The 27885-nt window shown below is 42.4% G+C and overlaps 1 protein-coding gene across 6 annotated transcripts; it reads right to left on the minus strand.

Annotated features, from left to right (window-relative positions):
- On the minus strand, positions 1 to 27873 carry LOC140504068 (tumor necrosis factor receptor superfamily member 14-like). Of its 6 annotated transcripts, none has more exons than XM_072608602.1 (8): positions 27785 to 27873; positions 25741 to 25849; positions 23169 to 23294; positions 18386 to 18538; positions 14204 to 14294; positions 8082 to 8260; positions 1663 to 1682; positions 1 to 712 (listed from the first exon to the last, which is right to left on the minus strand). In XM_072608602.1, the coding sequence occupies exons 1-8, from the start codon at positions 27806 to 27808 to the stop codon at positions 563 to 565; spliced, it is 852 nt and encodes a 283-aa protein (XP_072464703.1). In that variant the 5' UTR covers positions 27809 to 27873; the 3' UTR covers positions 1 to 562. The 6 variants fall into 6 exon arrangements, with proteins under 6 accessions (XP_072464703.1, XP_072464702.1, XP_072464704.1 ...); XM_072608601.1 differs by lacking the exon at positions 27785 to 27873 and adding an exon at positions 27426 to 27775; XM_072608603.1 differs by lacking the exon at positions 1663 to 1682 and having other exon boundaries at positions 8061 to 8260; positions 27426 to 27790.
- Between the last annotated feature and the right edge of the window lie 12 nt (positions 27874 to 27885).

Genomic DNA, 27885 nt, shown 5'->3' on the forward strand with positions numbered 1-27885 from the left:
ATAAAAATGTAATATAATAAAATAAAATAGGAAAAGAATCTGCTGTCCTTGTCCAATTTATGCATAAATTCTCTTCATTCACATTTTAAGTTTCTATTACTTGCTGTGTATTTTCTTTGCTCTTCCAGTATCTTTACCAAAGAAACTTGAAATAAATTCACAACGAGCCCCACAACTTAACAACTGACAAAATATAGTAAATGAATGTATAAAAAATAAATATGAAATAAACACCATGGTAACCAGTCACTTCCTTCATGCTGGTCTTTGGTAAGCAAATTTTTCTCATTCCAAGCCCATATTCATAGCTCATCTCAGCTCTCAGAACTCGACTCTGTGGTCTGCCACACTCTGTTCTTGGATAGAACATGAGAATTTGGACTTGCTGGTGAAACTTTTGAACTGAATTAGATATCATTTGCCATCTGAAGTACTTCTGCCTACAAAACTAGGAGGAGGTGTAAGCAGGAGATGATCACAATTGCTGGCAATGAACTTTGTTCCAAAGACAAAAAGAGAGTATGACTTGGCCTTGGTGCTTACTGTACTTCTAAGAGCATAATCAAGTTTCTGGATTGTCCTGACTCTTGGACATTTCTTCCCTTAGTGGAGCTGATTCTTCCTGTTGTCTAGTCTCCTGCACAGGGGAGCTGATGTCTCCCCCATCAGCCTCAAGGGCATCACGGTTGTTTCTATGGTTTGATGCTTCATTCTGAAACATAGGAAAGTATAGCCAGTTGGAGGCTGTTCTACATTTTTCAGATTTCTCTCTCTCTCTCTCTCTCTCTCTCTCTCTCTCTCTCTCTCTCTCTCTCTCTCTCTCCTCCCTCCCTCTCTCTCTCTGTTTAACTATAATAACTGATCCAGGTTTTATGTATCACATGAGAATTATGAAACTCAGAAAAAAAGAAAAGTTATTTATCCAAGATCAAACAACAACCTTACCTAAAACCCCTCAATTCCAGGACTTCCCATGACCTTTCCCTGTCATGGAATCATAGATTTAGAGCAGAAAGGGATATCAGAGGCAATGACACTATCCAAACCTGAGCCAGAATCTTCTTTCTCAGTTCTCTAAAACTTGCCATTAGAAGGCATTCAGTCAAGAATAGCTGGCCCCTTCCTGAGACAACAGCTGCTACTTCACAGCAGCTCGAGTGCTTAGAAAACTTTTCCTGACTTTCAGACTAATCATAAATTACCCTCTTTGTGACTCCCACCCATTGGTGCTGGTTCTAACCTCTGGGGCTAAACAGAACAAGAAAATCTAAGGAAAACCTGAAGTCACCTATGGTGCGTCCCCTTTGCTCCCTCCCTGCTCCTGACTAAACATGCCCACATCTTTCATTCAGTACTTATGTGGAAGGAATTTGAATCCTGTTACCATTTAGGCCACCTTCCTCTCTTATCAACATCCCTCCTAAAATAGGGTGTGTGGAATCCTTCTGTTTCTATGGAAGGTTTCTCCTACTTAATGGAAGGATGGATTTAGAAATCACTGGCCAAGTTGTTACATTCAGTGCTTGTTTTCATAGACCAAAGGTATATAGAAGAGATGTTCTCAGTAGAAGAGCTAGGGCCCCCAGGTAGTAAAATTAACTGAAAAATTTTAGATTAGTTAACCCAACTGATCAACCCATAAGTCTGTAAAATGCTACTCACCCTTCTTTCTATGCTGTAAGCTGAAATGCAAAGGAGGTAAATGTCAGGAAGCAAGATAGATGCATTTTTCAGACATATAATGAAAGGATAAATAGAAGTACAGAAACTCTGATATGGGGTGCAGTGGTCAGAAACCTGAATTCTGAGTCAAAAAGACATAGTTCATACAACGCCTCTGACACCACTCAGTGATTTTGGGCAATCATTTAATCAATCAATATGCACTTATTAAGTGCCCTCTATGTGCCAGGACTGTGAGGAGTTCTAGGGTTATAAGTATGAAGAACAAAACAATCTCTCTTCTCAAGGATCTTATATTCCAACAGGGAACACAAGGAGTGCATTTAACTAAACTTGAAATTGACAAAGTAAAGGCATTTAATATCACCTAGATACTTTTATGAGTTCCACAAGGGCAAAGACTGCATCAGTCAATATAATAGCATTTATTAAGTACCTACTGTATATCAGGAACCATGTTGGTGCTAGCAATACTAAGACAAAAGAGAGAGAGTCCTGATCTTTGAGGAAGTCATATTCTGATGTGTTCTCCTTCCCCACTCTTGCTAAAACAGGATCTTGAATGTATTTTGTACATAGACTGCTTCTTTATGACCATGGTGAATGCCAACTTCCCCCCCACCCCAAGTCAATGGGGTCTTTGAAAATGGGAACTGCTTTACTGTTTTATGGCTGGTTGTTGTCCTTCATCTTCGAAGAGGACCAAAATGACTTCACCATTGTAAAGTAAAATTTCAGTGTGTCTGACAGTGGCTGATCAGAAAAATAGGAGCTCAGAATGCTCTACCACAAGTTGGGCACAGATAGTCCATGTGAATATTTGGGATGGATATCCCAAATTTGTGCATCCTGCATTTCCTTTTTGCTATCTCAATTCTGCTTTGCTCAAACAGCACAGCAACCTTTCTAATGTGGGCACACCACACTGAGCGGTCCTGTGCCACTGTCTCCCATGCTGCACAGTCAAATCCAAAGTTCTTGAGAGAGACTTTGAGAGTGTCCTTGTATTGTTTCTTCTGGCCACCATGTGATCACCTGCCCCATTCGAGTTCTCCATAAAGTAGTCTTTTGGGCAAGTGTACATTTTGCATTCGAATAATGTGGGTTGTGCTCTCTGAAGCATAGTTTGAATACTTGGCAGTTCAGCTCAGGCAAAGATTTCAGTGTCTGGTACCTGATCCTGTTAGGTGATCTTCAGAATCTTCCTAAGACAATTCAAATGGAAGTGCTTCAGTTTCCTGGCATGGCCTTGGTAGACCGTCCATGTTTCACAAGCATATACCAATGAGGTCAGCAGAATGGCTCTGTAGACCTTCAGTTTGTAGTCAGTCTAATGTCTCTTATCTCCCAAACATTTCTTCAGAGCCTCCCAAATACTGAGCTAGTTCTGACAATGCATGCTTCAATCAAAGTGTACATCCCTGGAAAGTGCACAACCAAACTAAGTGAACTTATCAACAGCATTCAAAAGTTCTTCATTGGCTAGAATCGATGGTTCCAAGTATACATGGTGTGGTGGTGGCTGATGGAGCTCCTGTGTTTTATTAGTGTTAATTATTAGGTCAAAATTACCACAGGCAACAGAGAATTGATCCATACTTTGTTGCATCTCAGTTTCAGAGGCTGCACTGAGTGCACGATCATTTGCAAACAGAAAAAGCATGCACCAACACTCCCTCCACTTTGGTCTTGGCTTGTAGCCTTTTTAAATTGAAGAACTTGCCATCAATACGGTAGTTGACCTTGATGCCGGGTTCATCCTCTTTGGAGGCATTTGTCAAAATGAGTGAAAACATGGTAAAAAGCATGGGAGCAAACACACAGCCCTGTTTCACTGCATTGGTGACTGAGAAAGCACGAGAGCGTAGTCCATTATCCAGAACCTAGGCAAACATGCCATTAGGAAACTGATATGCAATATTGATGAACTTGTCCAGGCAACCAAGTTTTGACATAATTTTTCATAAGCTCTCAAGAGTAACAGTGTCAAAGACTTTGTTCAGATCTACAACATTATGTACAGATCTCTGTCCTGCTCCTGGAATTTTTGGCGGAGCTGTCAGATAGCAAGCACCACATCGACTGCTCCTTGGCCCTTTCAGAAGCCACACTGGCTCTCAGGTATATGACCATCTTCCAGGTGAAGGATCAGCCTATTAAGGAAGACTCTAGCAAGAATTTTGCTGTCAATGACTAAGAGAGAGATTCCCCCTGTGATTGCTGCAAGGCGATCTATTCCCTTTACCCTTACAGAGATGGAAAATGAAGACATCCTTGAACTCCTGGGGGATAACTTACTCTTCCCATATAACCTGGAAAATTTCAATCAGCTTTTGTATGAACAATGGTCTCTCTACCTTGTAAATCTCAGCTGGAATAGAATCAGCACCAGGTGCTTTGCCACATGAAAGGAGCCTAATGGCCCTCAAAACCTCTTCTTCAGTTGGAAGTTCAGCTAAGGAGGAATTGACTTCAACCTGAGTTAAATGGTCGGTGGCTTCAGCATTAATTGATGATGATCTGTTGAGAACACTATGGAAATGTTCAGCCCATTTCTCTAGGATCATGTCCTTATCACTAATCAATGTGGCTCCATCAGCACTGAGCAGTTTTGATGTACCATAGATTTTTGGTCCATAAATAGCTTTCAGGGAATCCTAAAAGCACTTTGGATTGTTACTATCAGCATAAAAGTGAATTTCATCTGCCTTCTTACTGAACCAGGAATCCCCCATCTCTCTAAGCTTTGGTTGTACTTTGCTTTTGATGGAATGAAATGCTGCATTCTTAGAGGTGGATGAACTATCCTGCTGGTAAATCCTGTGGAGTTCTCGCTTTTCATTTAGAGCTTCTGAATTTTCCAATCATTTTCATCAAACCAGTTTTGATGTTTGAGAGTGTTCTGACCCACAAGAGCAAATGCAGTGCTGTACACCAAATCTCTGAAAGCTGTTCACGGTTTTTCTGCTCCACTGTTGCCAACTGTGTGTTGGCTCAACTTTCCCTTGAAGTCAGCAACAAACTGTTCATGCTCAGAGAACAGCTCTAATTTGTTGACATTAATTCTTCTGGTAGTCATTTTGCCTTAGGGGTGGTGTTTTTGATGAACGCAAATATTTAGCTTGGAAAGGATAAGTCTGTGATCAGTCTAGCATTCTCCACCACACATTGCCTTTGTCACTCTCACATCTTGTCTGTCTTTTCTCCTTAAAATCACATACTCTATTAGATGCCAATGTTTGCTGAGAGGGTGCATCCATGAAGTTTTATTGCATTTAGGTGAATGGAAGACAGTGTTGGTGATGAGAAGGTCATGAGATGCACAAGTCTTCAGCAGTAAATGACCACTGTTTTTGCTGTTTCCCAACTCCACTCCTCCCTAGAACTCCCTGACAAGTCAGGTTGTCTGAGCCTACTCTAGCATTAAAGTTGCCCAGAGTTATAAGCTTGTCCTCTTTTGGCACATTGTCAATAGAAGTCCCTAGGTCTTCATAAAATTTTTCTTTGACTTCATCAGGGTTTGTTATGGTGGGAACATAGGCACTGATGATGGTGGCATGGTGATTTCCTGTGACTAGCAATCGCATTGTCATGAGCCTGTCATTCACTCCTTTTGGCAGGCATACCAGCTTACTAATTAGATTAGTTTTGATTGCAAAACCCATGCCAGCTTCGTAGTGCTCTCCTTCACTGTGCCCACTCGAGAAAAAGGTGTATCCAGCTCCAACTCCAGTAGGCTGGCCTTCATTTGCCAACTTTGTTTCACTCAGGGTTGTTATTTGAATGTGATACCTGTTGTGTTCTCTTGCAAGAAGAGGACTTCTTCTTTAAGGTCTACTGGATTTTGTGTTGTCTATTAGTGTGCACACTTTCCATGTGCTGCTGCTGAGTGGAATCACCTTTGCAAATGTTTTTCTACTTTTGTGTGTGTGTGTGTGTTTCGAACACATAGTGCAATTCATTGCCTGTCACAGTAATAAGGCCAGGATTGGGTAAGCAGACAATGCTTAGGGCACATTATCTAGCCCCTTTCCTCATACCAGAAGGTGAGCAGTGTGATCCTTAAAAGGCTGTTCAGACAGCCAGGGGGCTACTCAGTCCCACTGCTGCTTCCAGTGAAAAATAACTCTATGGCCTGGGTCACCTGTGTGCAGCATTGTGACTATAGCTCCCAGTGTATCCAGACCTGCTGTTTCATCACTTGCCTGTTGCCACAGGACTTTGAGGCATAATAGTGAAATGGTATGGGTGATACCTTGGGATCTTCTCTTTCTGACCAAGCTCTAAGGACTTCACATCACCTGCTTCAGCTGCCTTCATGGCCATTAGAACAAATTATTCTCATCTGCCCATTCCACCAGAGCAAGTCTTCACATGCTTTGGGTAGACACTCCCCCACCCCTGCAACTCCTCAATGGGTTTGAGAACCCTTGTATACCCTGGTTTGACCTGTCTGCTGAAATGTCTTAACAGGATGTGGCCCCTGTGCTTGCAGCAGCTTCTTGGAGCCACAGGTGAGAGCTAGGTGGAACAGGTGGACACCAAAGTTGGAAAGACCCCCAAAAAGGGCTTGGCAGCCATCACACCAAAAGTACTGGTCCTCCCTGAACACACCCTATACTCCTACTGTTGTGTAGTATCTATATAGAGGAGGAACTTAACAATGTTTTTTCGGCATTCACCTTTGTTCCTGAGCACACTGCTCTGCACATAGTAGGTGATTGATAAATAGTTCCTGAGATAAATTCCGTAGCTGAATTGACATTCTTTGAGTGTGTATGTGTGACTAACACCATGCCTACACATGGTAGGAGCTTAATAAATCCTATCTGAATTGAGTTGGCATGTGTAGCCCATATTTAAGTGCACAGTTCCTGGCACATAGTACGTGCTTAATAAATGTTTTATCTATTTATAACCTATCTATTCATCTATCATCTATCCATCTATCATCTGTTGTTCCACTATCCATCTATCTCTCCATTCACTCATACTTCCTTTCTTTCAACCATCCTTCCATCCTTCATTTTCTCTGTCATCTCTCTTTCTACCCTTCTTTCCATCTATCTTTTTTATTTAATTGTATTTATTTTTGTTGGTTACATTTTAAGTTACCACTCTCCTTCCCTCCTTCTCACAGTGCACTAGAGAAGGCCACCATCTGAAGTAGATTTATAAATATATGTAAAACTACAGTATGTGTACTCATTTTTTCCAACTCTTTCTTTGCTGGTAGATTGCATCTTCCTTCAAGGTCCTTTACAGTTCATTTGAAAATTTATAATACTCAGAATAACTAATTCATTCAGAGTCATTCTTCAAACTATTGCTTTTACTGTATACAACATTCTCTTGGTTCTGCTCCCTTCACTTTTCATTATATCATACCAGTCTTTCCACATTTTTCTAAAATTAACCAGCTCATCATTTCTGAAAGCACAGTAGTATTTCGTTATAGTCATGTATCACAACTTATTCAGCCATTCCCCAATTGATGGGTATCCCCTCAATTTCTAAATTCTTTCCCATGAAAAAGGCATCTGCTCCAAATATTTTAGGACATATAGGTTCTGTTCCTTTTCCTATGATCACCTTGGAAAACAGACCTAATAGTTATATTTCTGGTTCACATTCTTCCCTTTATCTAGCCATCTAGCCATAATCTTTCAATATTTCAATCTATCCATTCACTGTTCTATCCAGACAACAATCAACAATCTATATCTCTCTCTGTTTCTCTCTCTGTCTCTCTGTCTCTCTCTCTCTCTCTCTCTCTTTCTCTCTCTGTCTCTCTGTGTATATATGTATATGTATATGTATACATATATACATATATATATATATATATCTCTGTCTGTGTCTGTCCTTGTCTCTCTGTCTCTGTCTCTCTGTCTCCTGTCTTTCGCTCTCTCTCTGTATTTCTCTCTCTTGCTCCCTTTTCACTTATTTCATATCTATCTCTGCTGAAAGTCATTATCTCCCTTTGGAGAAAGGAATGTTTTCCCAATTCACTTCACAAAGCTGTGATGATAAGACATCTCATTTGGCATGACGTTGTCTGAATTTAACAGGTTCATGATTAATTGCAGAAATACACCTACCTATTTCTGTGACTGGGGACAAGTACCACAAACTGACTTTGGGGCAAGTCCATCCTCAGTTAAGTTGTGAAGGGGGTTGGGGAAGAAGGAGGAAGGATGGGCACAGGGTGAACCATTTCCTGGCTTTCTAGCTAGCATTTCTCTAGGTTCACTGAATGAATGTATGACTTAGGTACTGAGAACTGCTGTTCCCACAGTCCTAAAAGACTCCAATTTTGGTCACAGCCCTCCCTCTTAATTCAGTATTCTGGGGCAAAGTACCCCAAAGTGCTCCACCATCTTCATGTCTCTGCTTACCTCTTTTTTGGTTCATTTTCCTTCTAACGAACCACACTCCCAAAATGATGATGGCAATGACAATGATGATAATGAAGGGAATGATGATAAATATGAGTACAGGTTTACTCTGTGGTGAGCACAATGCATCTGTGGTGTCAGTGCCTGGCTTTTCTTCAGATGAACCCTGGGCTGTGCAACTAGGAGGACAGAAAAGGATACTGTCATTGAACGTGAATTTATTCCCTTCATCCCTGAATGATCCAACTCCTCTATCAGTTGCAGTTCAGCATACAACACAGTTGCCAAAGAAGCTGAAAGAAAGAGAGGGAGAGCATCCTATGTAGGGGAAGAGAAGTAGGAAAAGCAGAAGCTCATATCTCACCAATGTGTAGATAACACACAAAGCCAAGAGGGAGGGCACACAAGTTGGATTGGCTAGAAAACTATTATGCTTAGGGGCAGGATTCAGAAATTTACATAAATTAGAGCCGTTAGACAACGTCGTTTTGCTTTGAGGTTTTTTTTTTGAGGCCTAGAACTGCCATTTCATCAGTTTGGGAAGTTACTTGGTAGAGAAATGCTTTCCCCTGATATAGGAATAGTCAGTTATTGAGAGATTTAGATTGTTGACTACTGCACTGAGAGGGTGTGACCTGCATGTGAGACAAAATTTATTTGTCGTTGTGTTTGTCTTTCATTTTTGAAGAGGGCCATGGCATCAGGAAGATGATGATATAACTTAGAGTTGACTTTGATTTGAATGAGGCAGGGATATGCAAGGTCAACACCCTCACTTTCTCCTCCAGAACCATCTGGTTCCAGTGACCAGAAATTCTTCAGGATGACTGGAGATTACTAAAACGGGATTTAAAAATCTTCCCCACCCATTATTAGGTCTCAGGTGTGACTATTAAGGAAAGTTTGCTCATGGGGAGGTTTGCTTGCTTGAAGGCTCTCACACCTTTTGGTAATTAGGCACTGAAACATATGATTGTGAGGCCTTCTGGCTCTATATATACTCTGAGGTGAGGTTTTGTTTTGGGGCTTAATCATTGGGAGAGTGTTCTGTGATTAGGCCAGATGAGACTCTGTGAAGCCAGTAAGGAGCCCTGCTGGCTTTGAAAACCCATATATCTGTGCTTTTCTCTCTGGTAGCTATTTATATATGTAATGGTCTGACAGCTGGATCTATCTCTTGATCTGTGATGTATGTATTGCCTATGGTCAGACAGTTGGAAGCCCTGTCTGTTGGTCCTGTTTGTATTTTCTTTGTTGGTATAAGTGTTTGATTAAAGTGATTGTTGACCCCCTCAAAAGTCACGTTCCTTTTAGAAAAGTAGATCTAAGAACCTGTGCAGCATGCCTTCCTGTGTGTGCTGGGTTGCTTAGTGCTACAGTGGCCCAGTAGGCAATGGGAGATCCTTTTAAACTTAATATGTCTAAGACACAGAACTCCAGGCTTCCTGACTCCAAGGCAAACCCTGTATCCCCCACTGCCTAAGTTAATAGTAAGATGGAAAATAATAGAACTGAATGACATTAATGCCTTACAATTAGGATAAAAAAAAAATCTCAAAAAGATTGCAGAGCCAGAGATAGCTAAGTGTTTTAGCAGATACCAGTGGACAGAGTTTTGAGTCTGGAGTCTGGAACATGGGAATTCACATCTTAATCTAGACATTTCCTAGGTGTATGTCCTTGAGCAAGTCACTCAACCTTTGTTTACTTCAGTTTCCTCATCTATAAAGTAAGACTAATAATAGCACCCAATTCCTAGTGTTTTTTTGAAGATCAAAAGAAACATTACGTGGAGAACATTATGTAAATTCTGCCTATTGTTATTGTAGTTCCTGTCTCAATGCCCATGGGTATGAGATGTTCTCCTTACTGGTGGAAAGGAATGCCCTGCCCTGCAGGAGCTGGCTGGCAGAGAGGGTTGGAGAATTATAGCCTTGATCCGTCCTTTCTAATACTCATTAAGCTTCAAGTCTTTTTGGGTGACTGTCTGAACCTGAAATTCCTTCTGGCTTCCAGTTTTAAGAGGGATGATGGAAGAGGCCATCCCCAATTCAGGTTGCTGAAGGAAAGACTCTGGGAACATATGAGAGGAGCCAGTAGCCTCTACCATGTCCTCACCCTTGCTTGCTGCACTAGAGTCTTGGGGGAATTTCCTATTGGTTAAGATCTAGAACTCTCTCTTGGTTAAGCTGAGTTATCTAGCTCCTGATGGGAAAGATCCTTCACTCTGTATTATCTGGTATATATTCTCTATGTATATCTTTTCTTGTCTCCCTTTTTGTATAATTTAGATAAGTGGTTGTTGTGTTGTTTGTTTGTGGTGTTGTGTGCTCACTGTGCATTTGGTATTAGGTAGGAAGGGGGTCAAGCTTTGGATAGAGAGCTTGGAGTTTTACTTCCTATTCCCAAAACAAAGTTATCAGAAATTAGATTGAACCTGGTCATATCTCCTAGCCTAGACTAATAATATTTAAAAGAACTGATAGTTATAATTCTAGCCTAATACCTCCTTTCTCTGAGAAGAAGAAAGTGGCTTCTGACCCCAACTTCCTATTCCTGGCAGGAATTAAAATTTTCCTTGGAAAAGGGCAGGTGGGAAAAAAAGGCTAGAAATATTTACTCTTCTTCTCTTTGAGCTACATGTCAGTCCACACCACGTATGGGTCCTACTGTCATGTAGAGGTTTCTCAATTTCTCTCTCTCTCTCTTCCTCTCTCTCTCTCTCTCTCTCTCTCTCTCTCTCTCTCTCTCTCTCTCTCTCTCTCTCTCTCTCTCTCTCTCTCTCTCTCCCTCTCTCTCTGCCCCCCCTTGAGATCTCTCAATCTAAATTAATATCATTACGACTAGGGTTCCTCTTCCTCCCCAAAATGAGAAAGTGGTCAGTGGTTGGATCAAACCTAATTATATCCCTAAGCTAATAATATTTCAGACAGTAAGGTAATAGCAAGCATGCCCAAGATGACCTGTTATCACAGGTTCTTGGTTCTACTTTTCTAAAAGGATAATGACTTTAGAGGGGTCAACAATGTACTTTAATTACATTCATCAACAGAGAAACTACAAGCAGAGAAATAAAGACCAACAGACAGGGCTTCTAACTGTCTGACCAATAGCAATACATCCATCACAGATCAACAGACAGATTCACCTGACCATTACGTAGATACATAGTTACCAGAGAGAGAAGCACCAACGTCTGGGTTATCAAAGCTGGGGGGGCTCCTTCATGGCTACCCAGAATCTCATCAGTCCATATTACCTTAACATTCTTCCAGTAAGTAAGCCCCAAAACAAAACCTCATCTCAAAGCTATGTGTGCTTTTCAGAGCCAGAAGGTATCACAACCCTTGTGAACCAGTGCCTCATTAAAAATTAGCAAAAGGTGTGGGCCTTCCTGCAAAAGAAGCTTCCCCTAATCAAGCTTCCTTTAATGGGCTCCACCTGAGGCCTATTAATGGGTGGGGAAAATCTTTGACTCCCATTAACAAAATTCCCATCAACAAAACAAGCAGATGGATATAATTCTGTTATGGCAACATCCCCCTCTACTTGTCCATTTCAATTATTATTTTATTATTAGTTTATTAATATTACTGCTGTATATTCATCTCAGTCATGACTGACTCTCCTTGAACCCATACGGGGTTTCCTTGACAATGATACTGGATTGGTTTACCATTTCTTTCTCCAATTCATTTTACAGATGAAGAAACTGAGGCCAACAAGGTGAAGTGAGTGGCCCAGGGTCACACAGCTAGTAAATGTCTGAGGCCAGATTTGAACTAAGGAAGGTGAGTCTTCCTGACTCCAAGCCTTGCAGTTAATCTACTTTGCCATCTAGATGCCAATTATTATTGTTGTTGAAACAGTTTTCAAAAGATGTAAAGATTGTAAAAATGAGGAATGTAATGAGGAATGTAAAGATGAGGAAACAGATCCAAAGAATCAAAGTTATTTATCTGGGGTCACAAAGGAAGCAAACAATTGAGGTAGGTCCTTTGGCTCCAGAGTCCCTTCCACTCTACCATGTCATGGTCTCGGGAAGAAGATGGGACCAGACAATAATTCATCTGATTGCCATAATCCTATGGCAATAGATGTAAATGAGGCCAACTTCTCTGTGTCTGAGTCAGATGTTGCTGCAAATAATCAAGAAGAATTTTTCTCTTTATGTCCCCTGCTAGCACCTCCTATTTGTCCAATAGCTACAAGATTTTTTAGAAGAAGGGGATCTATAGGGTCTTCCCATCCTGGAACGTTTTGAAGCCTACATCTCTGAGCTAAAGAGTGTAAAAGAACACTGAGACAATTCAGAAATCTAAAGTCACTCACAATGTCAGGGTCCTCCAAAAACGACCCTGAAGAGTGAATGTCTTTTCCATTAGCAGAACTTTCCAAAATGTGAACGTATAAAGATGATAGTGACTGAAGGCCCCTGTGAAAACAGTGGTGAAGAAGTGACCCTTCTCCTGAAGAGGATGATCCCTTCCTTGGAGCTGATGATCAGAGGTGTGTTTTCTGTCCGGTGGACTTCTGATAGCATTTGCCTACAAGGCTAAATTTGTTTGCTGGTATTCTCTGTCACATGCATATTGACTACCACAGACATTTTGATGCTCTCCAGGTGTTCATTAAAATGTGAATATGTCTGCCTCATAATTTAAAATAAAAATTTTATAATGTATATTCTAAAAAAAGGGAGGAGGATCACTAGGTGGTACAATAGAGGAGTCAATAGAGGACCTGAGTTCAAACGCAGTATTTAATACTTACTAGCTATGTGACCCTGAACAAGTCACTTAATCCTGATTTTGAAAGAGAAAGGAAAAAGGAAGAAAGAGAGAGAGAAGAGAGAGAGAAAGAAGAGGGAGGAGTGAGAGACAGAGAGACAGAGACAGAGACAGAGAGAGACAGACAGAGACAGATACAGAGAAAGCAGTAGGGAGTATGAGAGCTCTTAACGCTCTGTGTGAGTCAGCAGAGCAACTGGAAAAACAGCCATGTTGGTTCAACCTTAGAGTACATTGGTGAATTTAGAATAAAGGAGCTGTCATAATGTCTGTTCCATGGAAACGGTCCTAGTCAGCCTACATTTGGAAAATTGTGTTCAGGGCCCCATTTTAGGAAGTTTCTCAGTTAGCTGGAGAACTTCCACAAGAGGGCACTAGAGGCTCATAGATTCTGTGTTGGAAGGGACCTCAGGGGGCCCCTCATTTAAAGATGAGGAAAATGGGGCACAGAGAGTTCAAGTGACTGATAATAGGCACTAGCATTTACGTAGTATCTTCCATGAGTCAGCACTTTTAAATATTATCTCATTGGTTCAAGGACAGGTGGGTTACCCCCATGGCATCTGAACCCAGAGTGTCTTCACTCCAAAGCCCTTTCCATGGTACTGGGGCAATCAGGGCTCCAAACTATATCTGTGAGGAGCTATTGGAGAATGACTTGGAGAGGCCCAATTTTTGTCTCAGGAATTGAAAAGGATGTTAAGAAGAAAAGAAGTAAAGTCACTGGGATTGGTCCCAGAGGGTAGAACCTGGAGTGATGGAGAGAAGACACGGAGAGGTAGATTGTAGTTCAATTTAAGGAAAAAAACCTTATCAATGGGAGCTATGTAACAGAAGGAAGTGCAACTTTAAAAGTTACATGTTGAATTTCTTTTATGCCTAAAAGGAAATGCAGGCAGCATAGGACAGAGATGCATAGTTTGCTGTACATCCAGAGGTGTGTTGGAATCAGTTCCATCTACAAGCCACTTGTTAAATGTTCAGGGTGAGCACTGATGCCCCAGATATTGGCAAATATTACAAATTAGGGCTTGATAGGTTATTCTTGACTTGAGAAAATGACAGTGAAAATGATGATAATGCAGAATAAACTGAAAAGTGTGTCCTGTGTATATTTGTTTTGTAGAGAGCTACTTGTTAAACACTTGCTTGCAACTCACCCCCACACCTTTTGGTCATTTCTTTCTCTTTCTTTTTTTTCTGTTCTCCTTTGCATATGGAAACACTTGTTTATTTGCTGTTTCTTAAGATCAGAATTTTTATTTAAAAATATTATAAATGCATAAGCAAAAAGAATGAACCACCAAGTCCCAGAGGGCATGATACACTTACTTAGTCCATGGTAGACACTGGGCAAGGGTCCCATTGGGGGAATATGTGCCTGCCTGGCACTTTTCACAGATGGTGTTGCTTCTCTCTGTACCTGAAAGAGAAGGAGACATTGGAGAATCTGTGCTGAGCATAGCAATAAGACTAGATCAGGACATAGCTGCTATGACAGTGTCCATGGATTGGTTGGTCCCTTCCCTGGAAGCTCTGAGTCAGAGTAAAAAGTATTGGGAGCAACCTTATGAAATACACCACAGGTCTTTCACAAGAATTTCCTAAAAAATATATTTTGTTTTTGCATCACCTACCCAATGTTCCCTTCCCCTTACTAGTAAATGTTTAACAGCCAGCTCTTTGGAGGGGGGCGATGGATACAGGGTACATTTTTATATTTTTATGTTCATCTGCTATTGCTAAATTTTTTCCTAGTCACTTTCTTAAAACTAATCAATTAACAAAGCAATAAATTGAGCCCTGAATTATACCATTTCCACGCTTCTGAAATGCCAATACTCACACTGAAAATTTAACAACCACATATTGGGAGATCACTTCAGACTGACTCCAGCTGACCCTTTACAGTCTTATCTTACCCAGAGAGCTATTTTTTATAATGTAGAATCTTCAAAAAGGAAAAAGATGAGCAAACTGATCAACCTATCAAAAAAGGGTTACATTATGTGTAGTGTTCCATCCTCATAGCCCCCCACTTCTAGAAAGAATCTGGAGATTGAGGATGAGGTATAGTAACTAGGTGGCTGAGTAGACAGAGCACTGGGGTTGGAGGCAGGAAGATTTTAGCTTAAATCCAGCTTCAGACACTTACTAGCTATATGACCTTCGGCAAGTCATTTAACCTCTATTTACCTGTTTCCCCTACTATAAAATGGGGCTAAATGATAGCACCTATTTTCCAGGTTATTTGTAAAGCACTTAGCATAGTGTCTGATACACAGTAGATTGGTTGGTTGTTGTCCTTTGTCTTTGAAGAGGACCAAAAGGCATCACCATTGTAAAGTGAAATTTCAGTGTGTCTGACTGTGGCTGATCAGACCAATGCAAGCTCAGAATGCTCTACCACACATTGGGCACAGATAGACCATGTGAATATTTAGGGTGGACATCCCAAATTTGCATATCTTGCATTTACTTTATGCTGTCTCAATTTTGCTTTGCTCAAAGAGCACAGCACCTTTCCTTACGTGGGCACACCATGCTGAGCGGTCCTGTGCCATTGTCTCCATGTTGCATAGCCAAATTCAAAGTTCTTGAGAGAGACCTTGAGAGTGTCCTTGTATCATTTCTTCTGGCCATCATGTGATCACCTGCCTCTTGCAAGTTCTCCACAAAATAGTCTTTTTGACAAGCGTACATTTTGCATTCCAACAACGTGGCCAACCCATCAGAGTTGTGCTCTCTGAAGCATAGGTTGAATACTTGGCAGCTCAGGTTGAGCAAGGACTTCAGTGTTTGGTACCTTTTTCTGCCAGGGGATCCTCAGAATCTTCCTAAGACAATTCAAGTGGAAGTGTTTCAGTTTCCAGGCATGTTGCTGATAGACTGTCTATGTTTCACAAGCATGTAACAATGAGGTCAGCACAGTGGCTCTGTAGACCTTCAGTTTGGTAGTCAGGCTAATACCTCTTCTCTCCCAAACCTTTCTTCAGAGCCTCCCAAACACTGAGCTAGCTCTGGTAATGTGTGCATCAATCAATGTGTACATCCCTGGAAAGTACACTACCAAGGTAAGTGAACTTATTCACAGCATTCAAAACTTCTCCATTTGTTGTAACCAATGGTTCCCTGTGTGGATGGTGTGGCAGTGGCTGATAGAACACCTGTGCTTTTTTTTGTATGGTGGATATGGTGTTTGCTGCCCAACAACTCTAGAAGAAATTCCAGGAGCAGAACAGAGGTCTATACACAACATCTGTGGATCTGACCAAGGCCTTTGACACTGTTAGTCATGAGGGCTTATGGAAAATTATGTCAAAATTTGGTTGCCCAGAGAAGTTCATCAATATTGTATGTCAATTTCATGGTGGCATGTTTGCCCGGGTTCTGGATAGTGGACGATGCTCTAGAGCTTTCCCAGTCACCAGTGGAGTGAAACAGGGCTGTGTGCTTACTCTCATGCTTTTTAGCATGATGTTTTCAGCCATGTTGAAAAACGCTTTTAATGAGGATGAACATGGCATCAAGGTCAACTACCGTACTGATGGTAAGTTCTTCAATTTGAAAAGGCTACAAGCCAAGATCAAAGTGAAGGGAGTGTTGGTGCACGATTTTCTGTTGTCACATGACTGAGCACTCAGTGCAGCCTCTGAAACTGAGATGCAACAAAGCATGGATCAATTCTCTGCTGCTTGTGCTAATTTTGGCCTAAAAATTAACACACAGTAGGTACCATGTAAAACAGTGTTCGTTATCATTTTAGTTATCTGCAACCATATAAATGATTTAGCCCATTTCTACAATGAAAGCTTTAGAGGTAAAGGGGTCTTTAGAAATCATTGACTCCTATTGTCTCATTTTACAGGACAGGAAACTGAGGCCCAGAAAGATCAAGTATGTGACTTCCTTACTCCTTTGATACTGGAAGGATCTTCAATTTGGGCAACTTGGTTCCTCTCTCTTCATTAGGACAGATTGTGATCCCCCTCTACTTTAGCAACTAGCCTTTTAGAGTTGTATCTGAAACATCCATCCCCTGAGGCCTATATGGGGTTGAGTCTCTCTGTGCTTAACTAGGCACGTCCTCAGAAAACAGAGCTCCAGAAAACCAGATCCCTGGTCCTGTTTCAGAAACCTCCAACTTAGCAATATTTGCCAGAATCTAAACTCTTTGGGGATCGCCTTCAAGAACCCAGAGACACATCAGAACCAAGAAAGGAGATGGAGAAGTTATTAATCACATCTGCGCACAGGGGAAGAGTTTATGACCAAACAAGGGAGAGAAATGATCACAGAGGCTAAAATGGAGTTTCAATTATATAAAATTTAAAAGATTTTGCAAAAACAAAACCAAAACAGCTAAAATAAGAAGGTAAACAGATAATTGGAGAAGGGGGCAGGTGGGAAATCTTTGCAGTAAGTTTCTCTGATAAAAGTCTCATTTCCAAGATATGAATGGAATTGATTCAAATGCATAAGAATAAGAGCCATTCTCCAAATTATAAATGGTCAAAGGATAGGAGTAAGTTTTCAAAGGAAGAAATCCAAGTTATCAATAGCCATATTTTTTTAAAAAGACTCTAAACCTCTAATAATTAGATCAATACAAATACTCTTTTGCCATAAGAAATGATGATGTCAGTGAAATATGGGAAATTGTCATGAAGTGATATCAAGTGAAGTGAGCAGAAACAGGGAAACAACTCATATAGTAAAAATAACATTATGAAGAGAAGCAACTTAGAAATACTTCAGAACTCAGAGCAATGGAATAACCAACTACACTTCCAGAGGACTCATGTTTCTATATGCTACCATCTCCTGATGGAGAGGTGAAGGGTCAAAGGTACTGATGGAGACACATATTCTCTTTGGACATGGCCAAGGCATGAATGTGCTTTGTTTGACTACATATAAAATTTGCTATAAAGGTTTTTGATTTTCTTTTTCTTTGCTATGGGAGAAGGAAAAATGAGAAGGAGAGAAAATAGATTTTTGTCAATTAAAAAATCTTTCATTTAAAAAGACAAAAGAAAATCGATTCAGAGTCACTTTGTACCGCCAAAGTACATTGGAGAAGAACACCAGTGGGGAAGCCTTGGTTGACTTTTCCCAGCTTTGTCTAACTCCATATTTGTCTCAGGCTCTCTGAGGTCTATGAAGATAAGACTGGGGACCTGAAACCAGACTTCATGATCATGGACTCATTAATTATGATCTGAAAGAGACCTCAGAGCTCAAATTGTCTAACCCCCTCATTTTAAAGTTGAAGAAACTCAGGGCCAGAGAACTCATATAATCTCAGGATCATATGGACAGTGAAGGCAAAGCTAAAGTTTGTACCCAAACCCTGTCACAGCAGATCCAATGGTCTTCCCACTGTACCACAACTGCCTCCAGGGAGGCAACCAGAGCTGAGGGAGGGCTAGGCATTTCTCAGGTTTCCAGGGCAGCAGCCTGAAGCAAGAATAGTTTTGGGTCCCTGGGTGGATGAAGATGGGGCAGGCTCACCTCTAGACTTCACATATTGGCCAGGAGCACAGACTTGGTGAGGCTCACACTGCTCACAGTCATCTTTCATGATGATGCAGAAATAGTCTGGGTGGCAGCCACACACAGTGTTAGATGTAGATGAACACTCCCTTTTGGTCACCAACCCAAGTTCTGAAAGAAAGAACAAAGAGAAGAAGGAGACGTTAGATCAGTCAATCAACATTTATTCAGGACCTACTATATTCTGGGCACATGGTACAAATATAGGCAAAAGACAGTCTCTGCTTTCAAGGAGTTCACAGTCTAATGGAAATGACAGCTTGTGAAAAATGTACAAACAAGACCCATACAGGATAAACGGGATGATCAAGAGAGAAAAGGCACAAAACCTAAGGGGGAAGGCAATTGACTTTCTAGAGGAGGGGGGATCTTAGGGGGATTTGAGGGAAGCCATGAGGTGGAGGACAGAGGACAGAGAGGATTCTAAGCATGGGGGATAGCCAGGGAAAATGTTCAGCTGGGAAGAACAAGGAGACAAGTTTCACTGGATCACAGAGGATGTGGGGAATGTGGAGAGAGGGCACAAAGGTAGAAGGGGTCTAGGTTATGAAAGGCTTTGAAAATTTGTTTTAGTCCTAGATGCGACAGGGAGCTAGAGAAGTATATTGAGTAAGAATGGTGACATGTTTGAACCTGTGCTCTAAGAAAATAACTTTGGTGGTTGAATGGAGGATGAATTGGCATGAGGAGAGACTTGCGACAGGCCAACCCACTAGGATATATTGCAATAACCCAAGTGTGAGGTGAGGAGGGTCTGCAGCAGGGAGAATGAGGGATCAGAGGAGAGAAGGGGCATAATCAGAAGATGCTACAAAAGGTGGATTTAACAAACCTTGTACCTAGATTGGATATGGAGGGGAAGAGAGAGTGAGGAGTCCAAGATGACTTGGAAGGGGAAATCCAAGGCCTCAGATGACAGCCCATTCCATAGGACCATAAGTGCTGACTGCATCCTTTATCCCCGCCTAGACTAGAAGATCCTGGAGAGTAGCAGCAAAATCCCAGAGGCTGAACCAAGAATCCCTTCCATACCACTCCCAACCTATGGTCACCTAGCCTCTTCTGAGAAAGGTCCCGGGAGGGAACAGCTGAGGCAGCCCATTCAGCTGAGGGCTCAGATGTTGTTCCGGATCTGGTGTGACTGAGGGACGCTGGACAGGTCACGCTAGGCCTTTCTAAGACTATGAGATGTAGAAAAGGTGCCCATATGTCTATATAGAAGGAATATTCTTCCCTAGGCAAGTAAAATCACAAACCCAGCACCACCAACATCACCCTCTATAAAGAAAAAGAAGAAAGTATGAAGCACCGTGCTGAGGACGGGTTACAGGGACAAAGATGGAACTGTTCCTGCCCTTAAGCAGCCAGCATTCTACCTGTGCAGCCTCATGTATCACTTTTCCTTAGTGGAGACTGAGTGTCTACTGCCTTTCTGTGTATCCCTGACACTTAACACAACATCTGGCAAATAATAGGACTTTATTAAGTAATTGTTTCCTCACTCCTCTTCTTTCCTTCCTTCTCTTCCTCCTTCCTTCCTTCCTTCCTTCCTCCTTTCCTTCCTTCTCTCCCTCCTTCTCTCCCCCATTCATCCATCCTTCCTCCCTTCTTTCCTAGATTCCTTCCTTATTTCCTTTCTTCTTTCCTTTCTTCCTTCCTTCCTTCCTTCCTTCTTTCCTTCCTTCCTTCCTTCCTTCCTTCCTTCCTTCCTTCCTTCCTTCCTTCCTTCCTCCTTCCCTTCCTTCTCTCCCTCCTTCTATCCCCCATCCATCCATCCTTCCTCCCTTCTTTCCTAGATTCCTTTCTTCCTTCCTTCCTCCCTTCTTTCCTAGATTCCTTCCTTCCTTCCTTCCTTCCTTCCTTCCTTCCTTCCTTCCTTCCTTCCTTCCTTCCTTCCTTCCTTCCTTCTCAGCACTTGGTTTTGTTCCTGGAATACAGTAGATTCTGAAAAAATGTTTGTCAACTGAATAATTTGGCCTTAATTTCCTCTGTAGAAGAAAGCAATTGACCTAGATCATAGAATGTAGGACTAGAAAGAGTTTTGGGTACCATTAAGTCCAACTTCTTTCTTTTATCATTGAGGACACTGAAGACCAGGGAAATAACTCTCCCACCGTCACAGAAGCAGAAAAAAGACTGAGGTAAGATAAGCTCCAAATCCCCTCTCAGTTTAAAAATCCCATGAACCTATGAAAGTGACCTTCTTGGGGAATAGAGTCAAGGGATCCCTGTCTGAATGTGTGTGCTGGGGACGTGTTTAGCAAGAATGGAGGTAAAATAAATTAAGTATTACAGGGCTAAAGAAGGAAGGAACTGCTGTGGTTAGTCATAGGAATACGCAGGCTGAGGACACTGGAGTCAGTCATTAACCCTTCTTGAGCGAAAGATTAACTCCATCTGTACAGACTCAAATTCATGAATTGAATACTCACAGCCTACCTATTTCCCTGGCTATGTCAAACCATCAAGTTGTGCCTTATTCCTGGGTTCATCACAATTTCAGGTCTCACAATCCCTCCAGAAGGGCAAGGGTTAGTACCTGCACCCACTGCACAGATACAGTCACTGAGGACCAGGTTGGGAAAAAGACATTTTCAAGGTCACACAGAGTCAATGAGAGATGGCAAGAAGAAAAGGGGGAGGGGGAAATGAAGAAGCATTAATTTAGTCCCTCCCCACCATGTGCCAGGCACCGTGCTAAGTGCATTACACATATTGTCTCATCTGATCTCTACAATATCCCTGAGAGGTAGATACTGTTATTGTCCCCATTTTACAGTGGAGATAACTGAGGCAGACTGAGGGTAAGTGATGCCCAAGGACACAAAGTCAGAAGTGTCTGAGGTCACACTTGAACTCAGGTCTTCCTGACTCCAGACCCAACACTATCTATTGGCCCACTTGGCTCCCAGAGCCCAAGTCTCCTAGACAAATATGTAGAGAATAGATTTAGAGCTACAAGGTAGCTGAGTTGTTCTTGTACCTAACCCTCTCACTGTAAAGATAAGCCAATGGAGGACAAGAACAGTTAGTTACATTTTCCCAATTCGCCTTAATGCTGGTGCCTCCCTTGGAGACTGTCTCCACTTTGTCCTGCCTCTATCCCTTCCATACAAAGGTGGTTCATGGGGTCTCCCCCTTTAGACTGTGAGCTTCTCAACAGTTTTCTAGATCCCCAGCATTTAGTTCAGTGCTTGACATAGCATAGGTGCTTAATGAATATTTCTGGACTAGCTTGCCCAACATCATACAGTCAGTAAATGGCAGAACTGGAATTGGAACCCAGGGTCTCTGACTCCTCATCTAGGACTCTTCCTGGTGTATCACTTGGTGTCAATACTGAAGGTGAAAACCTTTTCAAACTCTAAAAAAAGTCATGTCTGAGACCAGAGGACTGAGATCAAATCCTGATTCTGCTCTTTGATGCCTTGTGACTTTGGACAATTCAAAGCCTCTCTGGGATTAGTTTCTTCAGTAAAAGGAGGGTCCTGGATCAGATGACCTCTATGGTCCTTTCCATCTCTGGATCTATGGTGTTGGGATCCCTACCATAGTGGGTATGGAGGGGAGAGATGCTGAGGGGAGCGGGTGGACAGTCCCTGGGAGGAGAAGAAAAAGGAAATGGGGAAGCAAGAACAAGGAGAGTTCCCAGTACTTTACACTGCCAAGAGATCTGACATGCTTAAGATTTCCAAGTTACCCAAAACAGAGTATTCAATAGGGAATAGGGAATTCCAAGTTCCAGAACACTAAAGTCCAAGTAGATGAGATGGTAGCAAGGTTATCTCCCCCACCCAGCTTTTACCTGCCTTCCCTCTCACCCTTCTCCAGCTTGATGTAGCCCTGGCTCACCTGGACTTTAAGGGTGAAGTGGGGGAGGATCATGGGGAGGGCATGTCCTTTGTTCTTGAAATTCTTAGAAATTCATTTAAGTGAACAATTTTTTAAAGAAATACCCTGCGAAAGGGCAACATCAGCAGTCATCTGTAATCTAATGTGAATTAATTGCTTAGCCCAATTCTTCTGTGGCAGGCCACTGAGGGCAGACAAATCATCAAAAGAGAGCAGAAAGATGGAGAGGTCATTGGAAAGGCTGGAGCATGGCTGGGGAGGACAAGCCTAGCTGGGTTTTGGGAAATCAACTGTCCTAATCCTACAGTTAGGGGTCAGGAAGCTGTAACTGGGCACATTTAAAGAGCTGGCAGGTCTAGGGACTAACAGCCTCTTTCACAAGTTCCTGAGGACCAGTTCTGCTGATAGTCACCTTCAGAATCCTCGCTGTTTTAAGTTCTCTGTTCTGAGGTCACTTCTAGTTTGGATAGTCTGTGTTCTAGTGTTGTGTGAGAGTGTGGATAAACTGTCCTGTGTTTCCCATGTCCTGGAACCTTAGGAACTAGCCCAAGCCACTCATGTTATAGATGAACAAACTGACATCCAAAGAATGGATGTGACTTGTCCAAGGTCACAGAAGGAATTCCAGAAGAAACCTGGAATAGAACCCAGGTCCCCCAACTGACAGCACAGCACTCTCACTACTTCTCCTGACCTGGTCCAGCTCCTGCTCTCTGAGTTGCCAACTTTCCCCCTTCCCCATCTTACTTGAGTAGGTCCAAGACTGATGACTTTCTCTGGCCCCAGTTCCCCCATCCTAGGGAAATGAAGGACTCAGGTCAGAGCTCCCAGAGAGGGAGGGCTTTGGGTTAGAACCAGAATCCTAGGTGAATTCTGAAGTACTTCTTACCAGGGTCACAGACTTTACACTGGAGACATTCCTTCAGGCCACTCTGGTGTGCTGTGTAGGTTCCAGGATCACAAGGCACACACATGGTACCTGTCATTATACTGCATGTCTCATTTACCCTGTAACCTAATGGTATCAAAGAGTCAACATCGAGAATAAGACACAGGACCCCTCCCTCCAGAAGCCACTCCCCTCCAGCCCCAATCTCCCCCCAGGACCACGCTCATACCTCCATATGCACACGCTAGAGAAGCTATGAAACTTAAGATGGTTTACTTAAATTTGGATGGTACACATCCATGCCTAACAGAACCTTAGAACCTAGAATGTCAAAACTGAAAGGGACTTCAGAAGGAGAACTTATAATGTCAGAATTAAAAAGAACTCTAGGACATAGAATATCAGAGGGAGTTGGAAACTCCTGACCTGGTCCAGGTCTCCTAGGACTCCTAGGACTCAGGGTTGGGAGAGCAGTCTTAGATAGAGAATGTCTGAGATGGGAAGAAGCTTAGAACAAAGACTGTAAAAGTGGGGATGAGCCTTAATGTCAGAGCTGGAGCCTAGAATATGAGAACTAGTAGGAATCTTAAAGCATTGAATGCCAGATCTAGGAATGACCTCAGAAAATAGAATTCAGAGTCAGGAGAGCAATCTTAGAACACGTCTCCTCGTCTGATGCCCTTGTTTTATGGATGTGGAAACTAAGTGACTGGCCCAAGGTCACATAGGTAGTGAGGGGTAGTTTCAGGAGTCAGACTTTTCCCTGAGATTCTATCCCACTCTGATGTGCAGTAAATTTAGGACAGGTTGGGAATCTTAGGATCCATCTAGGTGGATTTTGATGGTCAGTGTCCTGGGGAAACAGGGAAAACACAAGGTGGGGGAGTGGGTCACTGGGGAGTGAGGGCAGAGGTACAAGAGACAGAATCAAAGTTTGCTTTAGAGTTTATCCAGAATAAGATTCGTAAGGCCTGAGCAAGAAATGAAATAAAACAGAAACTTAAGCATCCTCTATCTGCAAGGCTTTATTTGAGAACTAGGTGGTGCAGAGGGTAGAGAATCAGACCTGGAGTCAAGAAGACCTGAGTTCAAATATGACCTCAGACACTTATTAGCTGTGTGACTGTGGGCAAGTCATTCAACCCTGTTTGCTTCAGTTTCTTCAGGTGTTAAAATGAGATGGAAAAAAAATGGCAAATCCCTCAAGTATCTTTGCCATGAAAATCCCAGATGAGATTATGAAGAGTCAGACACTGAACTATGACAAATCTGCAGAACACCAGATTGGCCTTGGGGATAAAAAGACAAAAAAAAAAAACCTAGAAAAAAATCTCTGCCTTCAAGGAGATTACATTTTAGAAGAGGGACGTAATATGCACAGAGATAAATACATACATACACCTATTTGGGTGGGGAAGATGAGAGGAGAGAGAAGAAACAGGGACAAGGAGAGACAGAGACAGAAAAAAAGAGGAGGCAGAGAGAGGGAGGGAAGTAGAAGAGACAAGAGAGAATTAGAGAAACAGAGAGAGAGAAAGGGAGAAGAGACAGAGAGAGAGAAAGGGAGAAGAGACAGAGAGAAAAAAAGAGAAAAAAATCAGACGAATTCTGAGTGGAAATTGAAGTATATATTTTTTGCTTTCTTTTTGTTCTTTTGTCACATGACTAATACAGAAATATCTTTTGTGTGACTTCATGAGCATAATTGATATCATATTGTGTCCCTTCTCAATGGGTGGGAAAGGTGCTGAGGGAGGGAGAGCATTTGGAACTCAAATTTGAAAAAAAATGTTAAAAATAAATAAGTTTTTAAGAAAGTAACACAGAAAAGATCCTTTGGAGAGATGATATCTGAGCTGTGTGTTGAAGGCATTCAGGAGTTCTACTGGGATGAAGTAAGGAGGATGTTGCAAATATAAGAGGTTCCCTCTTAATGCAGATAAATGCATAGATGAAGGAATGATATGCAGGGTGCAAGGGCCAGGAACAGGGAATAATGATGAGTTGCATGGAATCAGGAATCAGGACTAAGCTGACAAGTCTCTCCAGCATCAGCATTTGTTGAATAAGTGTTCTATATCCCACCTGGCTCTGAACTCCATAGAGAAGGTAGAGGAAATCAGAGATGTGCCCTGGAGGACTTCTCCCTTTTCCCTCTGTTGTCTCAATGACCACCCAGTTGTCCCCTTTCCAGCCCAGACAGTCCTGCCTGAAACTCTTTTTTGCCTTAGACAACCTAACTCCAGATTCTATAGAGGCATCGAATAAAAGCCTGCTGGTTGAATAAATTAATCCAATCTATCAGTAAGAAAAGGTGCCTTATAAGGTAGAAAGCACCCCATTCCCTAAAGCATTAAATAAGAGATTCTTATGTTGGGGAAAAGATCAGGTTAGATACCCCTCCATCATCCCACTAAGCTCTGAGATGCTCTCCATGGTCCCTCTAAGCTCTGAGATTCTATGGATCTGGAATTCAAATGGATATATGAAGAAAGGAGGGGAGCCTGGAAGAGGCAGGCATTTACCAGAGGAAGAAAGTGATTTTTCTAAAGAAAGAAACTCCCCGACTTACCTGGGTGGCAGGTGGGGCAGCACTCCCCATCCACCTCATACTCTCCTACCAAGCATTCCAGCGCCTCCTTGAAGGGGATGAACTGAGTAGTGATGAATATGCTGAACATCTTGGGAAAGGAAAGAAGCAGGTAATGAGGGTGAGGGAGTGAGTATGGTCCCAGGTGTCAGGAAAACTGGGTTCTACTCTTGACCTTGTCACTCACTGTCTAGATGACTTTGGACTAGCCACTTATCCTCTTGGGGCCTCAGTTTCCCCATCTGTAAAATGAGAGGGTTGAGGGACAGTACAATGAATGGAGAAAGCACAGGATTGGGAGCCAGAAGATCTGAGTTAGAATCCTGCCTCAGGCACTTACTTACTGTGCTACCCTGCACAAGTCATTTAACCTTTCTGGGTCTCAGTTTCCTCATCAGTAAAATGAGGAGACTGGATTTGAAGACCTCGAAGATGCCTTCCAGTTCTGGACCTGGGATCCTGTGATTTAATCTGTAAGAGAGAGTATGACCAGACTTTTACTTTAAAAAGCACCAATGTGGGAAGGCTGGGGGGATGAGGGGCGGGTGTAGGAGAGAGGGGCATGGTGCAGATATTCCACTTAATGTTGATTAATTCAGACAATGTAGCACATGGAAGGTTTCCAGAGAACTTTACACACTTTTTAGTTGAGTGTTACAACTCTGTGAAGGAGGTGCTACTGCGATACACATTTTACAGGTAGGGAAATCAAGACTGGAAGGTTAACCTCGTAAATGTGTGAGGCAGGATTCAAGTTCAGGTCTGCCTGACTCCATGCACTCTGCCTCTCTCCAAGGGATGTAGGATTGTCTCCCACAAGCCTGATCAGAACCTGAAAGGCCATGGAGAGGGTACAAGGGAGGGGAAAGCCAGAGGACTCTGAAGGGGAATTATTGCCTCATTTTGTCTGGTTGCTAATCGCAGGAGCTCCACCTTAAAGCAGGTGTTTATCTCTAAGGGAGTGAGAAAAGGAGGGGCCAAAGCGCAGCAAGGCAAGTGAAATGAGATAAAGTACTTAAAGGCACAGTTCTTGGTTCATATTTGGGAATTAAAAAATGCTTGTTTTCTTCTTTTTAAAAATTTTATGCATTTAAAAACATGTTTTTCAAGGATTTACAGACCTCATGGAACTGCCAAAGAAATCCCTGCCTGACCCCCGTACCCCAATTTCTAATCTGACCTCTTTACTTTGGGGATAAAAAAGCTCTTTCTCAGAGAGGTAAGGAAAAGTCAATGAGCATTTATTAAGCACCTACTGTTCCTCAGGGCAGGTAGATGGCACAGTAAATAGAGAGCCAGGCCTGGAGTCAAGAAAATCTGAGTTCAAGGATGGTCTCAGATACTTCCTAGCTTTGTGACCCTGGGCAAGTCACTTAACTTGGGTTGCCTTAATTTTCTCATATATAACATGAGGTGGAAAAGTAAGCGGCAAATCACTCTAATCTTTTTGCCAAGAAAAATCCAAATGGGGTCACAGAGAGTTGGACGTGACTGAAAATGGTTGGTCAGTAACTGCAGGAAGTGGTTGTACTCCCCAGCCTCAGAGATCCCTTCCTTTTCTCTCATGGTCACACAGTATCTGATTCTCCTTAGATGTTTCTAATTTTCTCCCCTGCCCCTTTTTCCTTCTCCCCCTCTGACCATCACTGAATTCAAGAAGAAGGTACCTGCACTCTGGATCCTTTTGTGTCCAGTCTAGAGGCATGGAGAGGGTGGGAGGGGACTGGAGGGGAAGGAATGAGGGAAGGGGGCATGAGATGTCAGGGAATTAGGAAGAGGGGAATGGAAGGGAAAGACTGGATGAGGGGATGAAATGGAGGGAGCTGAAAAGAGAGTCAGAGGAGGACTTAAGGAGGAAAACAGAGAAAGACTCCCCAGCTGGATTGGTATATTCCTCTGAATCCTCTTTCCTGCTTTCAGGAGTTGGTGCTACAGCAGTTCTTTTCCTCTGTCCTTTGTGGAGGAGGTAAGGGAGAGAGAGAGGGCAGGCAGTCCCCATCCACCTGCCCCCAGACCCGATTCTTACCGCCAAAGAGCACCTGTTCACCATTACCACGCATCTCAGTCTGATGGTCTGCAGCTGTGGGGAACATATCACTTCCTGTTTTAGAAGATTTTGAAAGTAAA

Source organism: Notamacropus eugenii, chromosome 5 (genome assembly GCF_028372415.1).
Source record: "Notamacropus eugenii isolate mMacEug1 chromosome 5, mMacEug1.pri_v2, whole genome shotgun sequence".
In the NCBI taxonomy this organism is placed as follows: domain Eukaryota; kingdom Metazoa; phylum Chordata; class Mammalia; order Diprotodontia; family Macropodidae; genus Notamacropus; species Notamacropus eugenii.